Raw genomic sequence first — 12,247 nt, 5'->3', positions numbered from 1 at the left:
TTTGAGACAGGGTCTCCCTGTAGCCCCAGCTGTCCTGGATTCACTATGGAGACCAGGCTGGCCTCAAACTCACAGAGATCCGCCTGCCTCTGCCTCCCAAGTGCTGGGATTAAAGGCGTGCGCCACCATGCCCGGCTAAAACTGACATTTTTTTTAAAAGATTGAATATGAGCTGGGTGTGATGGTGCATGCCTTTAATCCCAGCACCTGGGAGGCAGAGGCATGTGGATCTCTAAAAGATCAAGGCCAGCCTGGTCTACATAGCGAGTGTTGGGCTAGCTTTGACTACAGGGAGATAATAGTCTTAGAAAACAAAACCAAAGAAAAGGCTGAATACGGAACTCATTAGAGTGTTTGTGTGATCCCTATCACTGCGTAAACAAACCAGTGAATGTACAAGCCTGTAATCCAAAACTGGAGAGGTAGCGACCAGAAATTCAAAGTCATCTTCCTCTATATAGAGAGTTTGAGGTCAAGCTGGGCTACATGATACCCTGTCTTAACAGCAAAAAGACTGGCATAAGAAGAAATTGAAGTTCTCTAATTGTTTGTTGTAGGGTCTCACTGTACAGCCTCAGCTGGCCTGGAACTGGCAGAGAACTAGAAATTATTATTTTTTGTCTTTTTGAAACAGGGTCTCCCTCTAGCCCCAGCTGGCCTTGAACTCACTATGTAGACCAGGCTGGCCTTTAACTCAAAGATCCACCTGCCTCTGCCTAGAAATTCTTAATAATAACCTTATATCTATTGAATTATTTGAGTGTATTCTCAAAAAGAAAATGCCACAATTGGGGGCTGGAAAGATGGCTCAGAGGGTAGGAATGCTTACTACACTTGCAGGGGACTGGGGTTCAGTTCCAGGGGATCCAACACCCCCTTCTGGCTTCTGTGGGCATTGCTTGACACAGATGTACTTACATATATGCAGGCAAAACACTCAACACATTAAAAAATATATAGTTCTCACAACATACAGTTAAAAAGTTTTTTAAAATAATTGTAAACTTCCCTTTTAATAGATTAAAATATTCAGATAGAAATTTAAATATACGTAAAATCTGTGTAACAAATTTTAAAACACCAAGTAAATGAGAGAATCTAAATCAGAGAAATACACCACACTTGTGAATTTGAAGTAATATTTAAGTAACTTCTATTTATATTGACTGATAGTTTCAAGACAATACAATGACATTCTCAGCAAGGGTTTTTTAAAGATTATAAACACTGATTTTTAATTCGGTGTGGAAATGCTAGTTAAAGAGTCAGAAGAATTTTGAAAAAAAAAGACCATAAAGAGGGGGCCAACACAGTGATTCTGCTGGTAATTGTGCTTGTTGTACAAGCCAGATGACCCATGTAAATAAAGATGGATGGAGAGTCCTTTGACTTCCACATGGTACCCTGAGACACATCTGCCAATACATTGTGTCTGCACACACATGAATAATAATGGCTTCTTTTTTCAGAGGGGAGTGCTCTTTATTGTGAATGATTGTTTTGCCTGCATATAAGTGCACCATATGCATGTAGTGCCTAAGAGAATGTGGGATGTCCTTGAACTGGAGTTACTGAAGGTTGTTAGCCACTATGTTGGTGCTGGCAACTGAATCTGGGTCTCTTGCAAAGGCAGCAGGTGCTCTTAACTAACTGCTGAGCCATCTCTCCAGCCCTTGAAAGTACTTTTTAACTTAAAGATTTGCCATGAAATATAGCACTATGAAGCTGGGTGTGGTTCCACATGCCTTTATTTCCAGCAGGTAGAAGCAGGCAGATCTCTGTGAGTTCCAGACAAGTGAGTTCTAGGTCAACCAAGGTTACATAGTGAAACCTTGTCTCAGCAAACCAAAACCAAACCAAAACAAGAACAAACCAAAAAAGAACTATAACACTATACTGTTGATACAGGATAGACAAGTGGAACAGTGATTTTTGACAAAAATGCTAAAGGAACCATTGTAAAGGAAACCTTTTCAGCAAGCCAGATTTCTGTATGGAATAACATCTTTCCTTTACTCCTACTTATAGTAAAAAATCATAAGGATTTGGGGCTGGGGTTGTAGCTCAGCAATAGAATGTTCTTTGCATGCGGGAGGTGTCTTGTGAGCCTTCAAGGTCATCCTTGGCCGCATTATAAATTCGAGATCAGCCTGAGCTACATGAGACCCTGATAAAACAAAACATTACAAGGCTCATAGATTTAAAATATTTTATTTATTATTTTTATTTTATATGTGAGTGTATTGTCTGCATGTATGTAAGTATGCATTGCCTGCAGAGGTTAGAAGAGGGTATCAGATCCCCTGGAACTAGAGTTACAGATGGTTGTTAGCCCTCATGTGGGTGCTGGGAACTGAACCTGAGTCCTGTGCAAGAGCAGCCAGTGCTCTTAAGTGATGAGCAATCTCTCCAGCCCCAAGGATCATAGATATAAATATAAAAACTAAAACTGAATTCTAGAAAGTATAAGGGGAAAACCTTCATGGCCAAGGAAGGACAAATTCCTAGTACTCGAAAGCATTGATCATAAAGTGAAAAATGTAGGTTTCATCAAAATTAAATGTCTTTGCTTTTAAAAGGCATCTCAAAAGGCAGCTCAAACCTGGAGAGGGGGCTGGAGAGAGATGTTTCGGTGGTTAAGAGCACTGACTGCTCTTGACAAGACCCATGTTTTCTTCCCAGCACCCATATGGTGGCTAATGTCTGTAACTCCAGTTCTAAGGGATCCCACGCTCTCTTTTGGCCTCTGTGGGCATTGTATGCACATGGCACACTTATGTGCATGAAGGTGAAACTCATACACATTTTTTTTTTTTTTTAAGGGAAAAAGATTCTTGAGAATCTTTTTATATTGTTTTTCTCAGTGCTAGGTCTCAAACCTAGTTCTGTAAATGGTAGACAAGTAGCATACCACTCATAATAGCCCAGTCCTTAAAGCACAAAAGATTTGAATGGTCATCGCTTAACAAATGAAGATGCGTGAGATGATTATGGTTACATACAGAGGCAAAGATGCAGAGCTGCTGAGGTATAGTGTTGCTGACAGCAATACTACACAGTATATAGACCACGGCAAAATTGACAAGTTAAACATCACCCTACGCCATGACCCAGCAAATGCAGGAAAACATTTATTTACGGAAAGACTTACTAATGTTCATAGTAGTTTTAGTTAGATTAACTCAAGTTGGACACAACAAATGCAGATACATTGTATTTCCATGTAGTTGAGTATACTACTCTGCAGTCAAAAAGTACACATTACTAATGTGCAGCACTGTGGATTAACACAAAGAATTGATGAACAAGGAATATAAGTGACAACCTATAGCCAACATAGTATACAGGGAGAAACTAAGAGCATTTCTTTTAAAATGTGGAACGAGAAAAGGGTGTGCACTCTTTCTGGTCACAGTTCTTAAGGTCTGAGCTAGAGCAATAAGAGAAAGAATTAAAAGGAATACAGACAGGAAGAGTTAAATTCTTCCCCTTTGCAATTGATGTAACCTTGTACTTGAAAGACCCAGGGTAGAAGGATGGACATTGGCAGGGGGTGCGGGGGCAGTCAGAGACGTAGACATCGATGAATTAGAACAAGATATAATGATTTGTGTATGGAAACACCATAATAAAACCTTTTACTTTGTGTATTGGCAATTTTTGAATGTTTTAAAGCCTTTGTAGAGCTATTACTGCCCTCTTCCCAAGAGAATTAATTTCATAATGGAAAATGGGAAAATAAAGTTTCTTTGAACACTTTACTTTTTAAAATCTGCTAAAGAATAAATATCCTTTAATTGGATTAAAATATTAAATGTATTTTTTGCTATTGGGTGAAACTTCCTCATGAAAGTTAATAGCCAGTGAAAAGGTGGTTGTGATGTGATTTAGTATATGTCTTCCTGAAAAAACTCACATGCTACAAAATCAGCATGGGTTGGGTAGAGCACTTAATCACACAGCTTTATATCAGCACTCATGTAAATAGTAGTGATGATAAAGACACAATTATAGATTAACTGGTATTTGTAAACACCAGAGCTCATCACATATTACCCTATTGTTTTATAGTGAAAAATCTCTATAAACCCATAAATTTCCATGTTTTACTAACAAAGCTCCCCCTTTCTATCAGAGTAACACCTTGTAGCTTTATGGTCTGTTAGTAGTGCAGATAATTACAGTAGTATCCATTTTAATATAATTCTTAAATTCTAAATGCATACTTTTAAATTTTTTAACTTACCAGACTCTGATTTTTATCTCTAGGTCAATTAGATGTTTTACATTTCTGTAAGGCACAGGTGAAGGTGCACTGGGGCGGTAGAAGAGTCATAGGGAAATGATGGAAAACCTCTTGGTGCCTGGGAATGGTCAAGGCCTAGGTGCCCAGGACCATGTATGGAGTCAAGACCCTAACCCTAGCTGGCTGTCAAAGGGAGGTGGGAAATCGGTTCCTGAGAATCAGTCCTTCCAAGACTAGGAACTGCAAATGGCCCAGACCTCCCCTGTCCCCGGCATAAACAACACAGGCAAAGCCACTGCCGTGCACAGCCTAGGACCTCGGCGGGGAGGGGTTGTTGGGAGTGCAGCCACTCAGAGGAAGCTAAAACTGCAGCCCAGCATTGAGAAGTCCTCATCCTCTACCCTCCTTCACCGTCAGCCCACCACTGGAGCAGTAATGAGAAACTGTGGTCATGGTTGGGGACCACACATACACAGGAGGAGACCACAGCTCCAAAAATGAGCATTAACAGTTCCTCACCTGCTTGAATTCCTCAGCATTGCAAGTTCCTGCTGCCGCTGTCACTCTGGCACTTGGAGCCTTGGCTGCTGCCATCTTAGATATCCAGTTATTTTCTTTCTTTTTCTGCCAAGTCTTGAGTTCAAAATTTTGAAATCAATATAAGCACCCAAGATTAGGAAAATACTCCTTCTGTGCAGTAAGGTTCCTCACATGGCAGCACATGCAGTCAGCTTTCCAGAAGCATCAACTTTTCAGGAGCTATAACGCCCCTGCTCCAAGACCAGCTCTTCCAGACCTACCTCACTGCCTCATTCTGACATTTTTTGTCCAAGAAAGCATCCAAACTTGAATGTAAGTTCTGCAGTGTGTCAGATGTCAAAAGAACTTACATGATCTCAAGGCCAGCCTGGTCTACATAGTGAGTTCCAGACCAGTCTTGGCTCCAGGGTGAGACTGTCTCAAACAAAACAACAAAAACAAAAGCAACGACCAATTTGCAGCCTAATATTGTGGGCCATGACATATATTCACAGGCAGTATAAAGTTTGCCTTGTTAACTTCCTTTTAAAACATTAATAGTTGAATTTAATTTTTGGTTTGCATTCATAAGTATTTCTGTTGACCCATGATGTAAAATTACATGAATTAGTCTAATACTTTAAGACACGGAGACGATATAATTGAGAAAGGATGCATTTGAAAAGAGACCAGATACTGATTTTTTTTTTTTAATGGGGTGCTCACAAACTAATTTTTAAAAGTTGCTTTGTATTTTTTTTTTTGAGACAGGGTCTCCCTGTAGCCCTAGCTGTCCTGGAACTCACTGTGTAGACCAGGCTGGCCTTGAACTCACAGAGATCTGCCTGCCTCTGCCTCACAAGTGCTGGGATTAAAGGTGTGTGCCACTATGCCCGGCTGTATTGTTATATTTTAGTTATACATAATAATGGGTTTATTATGACATCTTCATACATGTTTATAATGTGTTTTGAACATATTCATCCCCTTTGTCCTCTTGTCACTACCTGCTCCCAGTGATCACCTTCCTCTTCACTAGTCCCCTTTCTATTTTCATGTCTTGATGGGTGACTCGGTGTGCTTGATTAGGATTGCTTCTGTGAGTAGAAAAAGAGTTATTTATGGAAGCATAGGCAGCTTTACCACTGGCTGTACTACACTCCCTCCCTCTAGCAATGGTTAACTGCCTTTAGATCCTCAGGGAGGGGCGCGCAGAGACTTACAATCTCTTACCTCCTCCATGAAGGATTATTTACCTGCCCAACTTTGTATTGGTCTTGTGCAGATAATAACACCTCAGAGTTCGAGAGTACACGTACCTAGAAGACAGAGTTCCACAGCACTTCGCCCTTACCCTGACTCTTCCATTCTTTCTGCTCCCTGTTCCACTATGTACCCTGAACCTGAATGGGGGTATTTTATGTAGGTATACCACACTGGGCTGAAGGGCTGAGCTTGTGACTTAATAGTAGAGTACCACATTAATCAATTACACTCAGCACTACGGCAGTTTTGAGCGTCTGCAGTAACTGCTGCTCACTGTGAAAAAGAAGCTTCTCTGACCAAAGAGGACAGCAGCACTAATCTATAGGAAGAGACATAAATAGAGCCAGTTTGACAAGCTGCATTTCTTTGCTAAAAGAAGTAAAAGCTACATTGTAGTTGCTCATACTTGGAAAGAGTTTCTAAAAACTGATCTGAATTGAAGACTATTCAGAAACCCACCTAGGCTCCCAGAAAAGGAAGTGGATGTTGCCTGGTGACATGGGAGGGAAACTGGGATTTTGAACCATGAGCTATTAGAAGTAAATTATACTTTATAAATTGAAATGAAAATAAAAGGTGCTGTGGTACAGAGCAGAGATGGATTTAGATTGTATCATAGGACGTCTGCGATCAGCTTAGGAAAGGATTATCAGTCCTGGGATAACCAGGTACTTAGCATACAGTTGGCTGTATGTTGTGGCAGGAACAAACATGCAGAAATGCAACCAGGTAAAAACATCTTGTACTTTCTTAGAATAAATTTGTAGCTTTTAAAATCAAATTGGAAAATAAACTTGGGTAACTGCTAGAGTTATTTTCTGTTGGCTATTATAGAATCATTTTTTAAAAACTCTTGCTACCTTTTTTTGGTTTGCTTTTAGTTGATGCTGATGAAATTAAAAGGCTAGGGAAGAGATTCAAGAAGCTTGATTTGGACAATTCTGGTTCTCTGAGTGTGGAAGAGTTCATGTCGTTGCCTGAGTTACAACAGAACCCTTTAGTACAGCGAGTAATAGACATATTTGACACCGACGGGAATGGAGAAGTAGACTTTAAAGGTAAGGGTTTTAAGTCACATTATATGACATGCGAATAGTCTTAGAAATCTATATAAAAATGAAACTAGTTTTTTTTTAATGTCTGTTTTTGGTGATATTATAATTAAAGGTCATATTAAAACTTGGAAAATCGCTAGGCGTGGTGGCACACGCCTTCAATCCCAATACTTGGGAGGCAGAGGCAGGCAGATCTCTGTGTGTTCAAGGCCAGCCTGTTCTACATAGTGAGTTCACGGACATCTGGGGCTACAGGGAGACTCGGTCTCAAAGAGCGGAGGGGAAAAAAAAAAAAAACCTTGAAAATCAGTGGCACATAAATTTTCTTTTATTTTTGTATTCATGAATTATTAAGGTGAACAGGTATTGTGACACATGCCTTTAGTCTCAGCACTCAGGAGGCAGAACTACGCAAATCTCTGTGAGATCAAGGGTAGCCTGGTCTACAGAGAGAGTTCCAGACCAACTGGGGCCAAAAGGAGACCTTTCTCTAAAAATGAAACAAAAAAAAATTGTTAGGGTGTGTTTTAAGTTAATCTAACCCCAAAAGGAGATTTAGTATTTAGATAATAATATTACTATTACTAAGGATAATAGAAAATTATCCTTACTTGTTAACAACAGTATTAAAAGCTGCATTTTTCTTTTTTCTTGCCTGTTTTGTTTTTTTTGTTTGTTTGTTTGTTTTTTTAATGTGTATGAGTGTATTGCCTGCATGTAGGTAAGTGCACCCATGTTGTGCAATGCCCTTGGAGGACAGAAGAGGCTGTTGGATCCCCTGGAACTGGAGTTAGACAGTTGTTAGCTCTCATGTGGGTGCTGGGATTCAAACCCGGTCTTCTGCACGAACATTGAGTGTTCTTAACCGCTGAGCCATCTCTCCAGCCCCATTGCCTGTTATTTTCTTTTAAGAATGAGACCTGTTCTGGTCTGTCGTGGTTTATTCCCATAACCCCAGCACTGGAGAGTGTAAGGCAGGAGGATCTTAAGTTCAAGGACCTGCACTAATCTGTGAAAATTAAAAGTCTATAGTGATAAGGAAGTAAGCATTAAAGTAGAACAAGTGTTTTTTTTTTTTTCCATCTAGACATTGAGAAACGCATTCTTGAGTGTTATAACCAACATGAATACATGACTTTATATTTAAAATAAATACACATTTCACTAGCAAATTGCCAACATTGTTTTTTTAGTTTGGAGAATTGAATTATATGTGTGTTTTCCAGCTAGTAAAGAAAAAGAATTATTTTGTAAGAACCTTCTATTACTGTATTGAAATGCTTCTGGAACAAAAATGTAAAGTTATTTTTGTTCTGGTGAAACAATTTCCAGCCTTTTGGAAGTCCCTTTCCAGTCATATTCTAAAGAAAATAGGTAAATATGTTAGAGAATATTTTTGAGTGCTATGTTCAAATGAGAAAAAAAATACATGAAATCATTTCGTGTTTTGTTTGGAGGCTTTAAAATTGACACTTAGAATTTCTAACACTACTTGTAAATGTTTTGCACAGGAAATGTCCTTTTTGAATACTGTTTTTCTGTATTAAAAATTGAACATTCTAATTTGTAAACATTTTCAACCTTTATTTAGAATTCATTGAGGGAGTCTCTCAGTTCAGTGTCAAAGGAGATAAGGAACAGAAGTTGAGGTGTAAGTATTTTCTTCATTGATGTCATTGTCTTCTTAAATTACCATTCCAGAAATACTACATTTTGACTTCTGAGATGTTTTTTGACTTATTAATCATAATAGGAATATTTTGTATTTTGAAGAAAACCATTTAGAATTGCAGCTAGAATACTTGAGCAACGTACATTTTAGTTTTATAGTTTAGCTTTTAGTTGTATAGTTGGAAAACAAGTTACCAAAGACAGCCATATCACATACCCTAGGCTGTAGTATTTATCTGGCCCGGGTAGTCATGGTTCCATAGTTCAACATACCATTATCAGTTATGTTAAACTATGTACAACTTCTGTATTTTGGAACCATCTTCATAGTCATAGTTCCAGATATTTGATGATAACTGCTTTTCATGGATTGTATTTATGTGTTTGCCTGACAATTGTTATTGATTTTTCCATCTTAATTTTTATTTTTTAGTTGCTTTCCGTATCTATGACATGGATAAAGATGGCTATATTTCCAATGGGGAACTCTTCCAGGTGTTGAAGATGATGGTGGGGAACAATCTGAAAGATACACAGTTACAGCAAATTGTAGACAAAACCATAATAAATGCAGACAAGGATGGAGATGGAAGAATATCCTTTGAAGAATTTTGTGCTGTAAGTGGAAAAAAAGCTGATTCTTCCAAGAACAATTTAGACAATTTCTTAAACATTTTGTTCTGAAAAATTTTTTTTTTTGGTCTTTTTGAGACAGGGTCTCTCTGTAGCCCCAGCTGGCCTGGAACTCACTATGTAGACCAGGCTGGCCTTGAACTCACAGCGATCTGCTTGCCTCTGCCTCCCAAGTGCTGGGACTAAAGGCGTGTGCCACCATGCCTGGACTTTGTTCTGAAATTTTATATTCAGTTTTGCCTAATTGCCCCACATTCAAATTTTGAAATATATTGTTTAACTGTTAATAATTACTCTCAGGCAAGCCTTTACAGAACAATTTTGCACTCCTTTATTAGAATACAAAAACGTAATGTTGAGTTTGGGACTGAGTGTGTTTGTTTTGCAAGTGTGAAGACCCAAGTTTGAGTCTTGAGTACCCAATTAAAAACCTGGGCATGGCTATGCATTCCTGTAACCCTGGCATTAGGGATGGATTCCAAGAGCTTGCTGGCTAGCCAGCTTAGCCCAGATGATGAGTTCCAGTGAAAGAGAGATGGTCTCAAGGCAGTAATGTGTGAGTAATCTGTTACAGGGAGCAGTGGTGTCCTACACGGGCATGTGTACCCACACAATACAGCACAAATGCACCTTCCTATGCCAGCAGGACCCTATAAAAATTCTAACAGGAGAGACTCGAGGCTTTTGATAAGATCATTGCACTATTGTTAAGCTTTCTTGCTTCTTTTGTAGGTTGTAGGTGGCCTAGATATCCACAAAAAGATGGTGGTAGATGTGTGACTCTTTGATGAGTACACCCAACACTTCTGCTTTCTTCTCCATCTCTGAAGATCTGCTCAAGATGTCCAGCAATGCTCTCTGTGTATTTAAATGGAAGTATTTTTCTCTGTGAAGCCACATTTTCCAACATGAGCCTCATGAAGCCAACTAAGTGTTATTGAACGCCTGCTCTCTCAATAATTCAGTGTAGCACTTTAAAGTTTGAAGGACAGCAGCATGAAAAGAGCATATCCATATGGTGGAGAAAGGGAAGGGGTTGGCTTTTTAATTTATTTTTCTTCATCTTTTATAACAAGAAAGTATCTATATATACATATGTAAATATTTATATATAGATATATGTAGCTTTCTATATATTTAGTAGGTTGGCTTTAATTTAATGTACTTGATTGAGAAACAAAATGTTAGAGTACAAAAGTGCCAAGCAGAATATAAGACATCCTTACTTTTATCTCACACAGTTTTATATGTAGATAGAAGAGTGTACAATTTGCGCCAGGTGTTAGGCCAGCTGTTTTCCTTTCTCTGTGCTTTCTCCCTTGAGAGATTGGTAAAGCATTTGTTAATGCCCTGTTATTTACCTTAATTCCATTTTTGTAACAGTAGTCTGTAACTTTCTATCTTTGAATCTATTTCCAGGGACTTACTACTTAATGTCTCTGCTGAGCAGCTTTTTAATCCATCTCTGCTGGAGGTCTAGTTCACTGCTATTGCCAAGAGCTGGTTCTTGTGTGGATAGTAACTGCAGAGTGCTATGGCTGCTTCATGCTAGTACTTTCTAAGCAGCAGCTCTTTTTTATTAAATGTCCCTGAGTAATTAATTTAGCAATTGTGATTTTATAAAGGTCAGAAGATATCTGAGGCAGTTAGGATTTCTTCTTTGTATTACCTAGTGAAGAATACCCAAAGTAATCATGTAATAGCTTAGAATATCCTTGTTTCATTATATATGAGTCAAATACTTTGTCACTAAACTGGGTGAACCATGGGGTTCCCTTCTGTGTTTTGAAAGACTCGGTGTTATCTGAAAAATTAGTGATAATTAGCATGTATTTTGCCTAAAAACCCACGTTGTGATTTAAATGGAAAAATCCTGCTAATCCTATACGCCACTGGAGAGATCTTACCCAAATTTATACTTTAAAATTTTCTTTGCCACAAAGCCTAGAGACAACATGAGTTCTTTTGTTTTGCTCACATAATTGGTAATGGATGCTGACTTACTGTTTGTGTGACATAAAAGTATATCATGATTTTATTCCTTCCCTTTTCTGCAAAGGTACTCTTGGGTGGAAGTAAAACATTCTGGTTAGTTTTATATGGCACTCTTCCCTATAGAGTTTATCTATAAAAAGTGGTTTATAATATGAATAGTAAAGGGCAGGTTCAGTCATGGCGAGTGAATATTAAGTTGAGCATCCTACCTGCCATCGCTGTTCCTTCAACTGAGTGCTGCACATCATGGGCTCTGTCTGTGAGAGAAAAATCCCGGTGCTTGGTGTCTTTGCATGACATGGAGTTTTGCATGTAGCTCAATTTAAAATGTACCTCTTGTTTACATAATTTGCATAATCTAAAAAGATGACGTTGCCAAACTTTGGAAATGTTAATATTCAAAATGAAATGAAAATCTCCACTACATGTAACTTTCTTCCTCTGGATCAGTACATGGCTCACAATTCCAGCCAGTGGTTTGATCTGTTCCAGTGTCAACTGCCATGTGCTCTGCTTCAAGAGGGAACTAGTCTTTTGTGAATTTTTTTTTTTGTACATAATTGTTACAAATATTTTAGCAAATGCTTTCTATATCTCTTGCTTTTGCATATCTTGGCTGGCGTAATGGAAAAAAATAGTGCAAACTATTTCCTTACTGGGAAATGAGGGTTTTCCTTTTTTAGATTGTGTGAGGGAGGGTTGGGGAGGGCATGGTTTATGTTGAATGTTTAAATTTTCTTCTGCATGATACATGTCATGTTGTGAAATCTTTAGAAAACTTCATACTGTATGAGTAAGAAAATAAAATATTTAAAACTTGCTTGAATGTATTGTCTTTGATGGACAAGTAAAGATAGTTTCT

General features: G+C 38.5%; 1 protein-coding gene across 1 annotated transcript in view; it reads left to right on the top strand.

The window, feature by feature from the left end:
* The window catches only part of Ppp3r1 (protein phosphatase 3 regulatory subunit B, alpha), a 55,439-nt gene extending 43,234 nt beyond the window's left edge, over positions 1–12,205 (top strand). The window contains exons 3-6 of the mRNA XM_008833831.3: positions 6,913–7,089; positions 8,678–8,737; positions 9,191–9,375; positions 10,123–12,205. Coding sequence (XP_008832053.1) covers positions 6,913–7,089; positions 8,678–8,737; positions 9,191–9,375; positions 10,123–10,170 — 470 coding nt within the window. The 3' untranslated portion in view covers positions 10,171–12,205. The remainder of the gene's footprint in view (positions 1–6,912; positions 7,090–8,677; positions 8,738–9,190; positions 9,376–10,122) is intronic.
* Positions 12,206–12,247: the final 42 nt, after the last annotated feature.

This window comes from Nannospalax galili, unplaced genomic scaffold (assembly GCF_000622305.1).
Source record: "Nannospalax galili isolate Female #2095 unplaced genomic scaffold, S.galili_v1.0 scaffold576, whole genome shotgun sequence".
In the NCBI taxonomy this organism is placed as follows: Eukaryota; Metazoa; Chordata; class Mammalia; order Rodentia; family Spalacidae; genus Nannospalax; species Nannospalax galili.
This window is presented reverse-complemented; position numbering and strand designations above follow the sequence as displayed.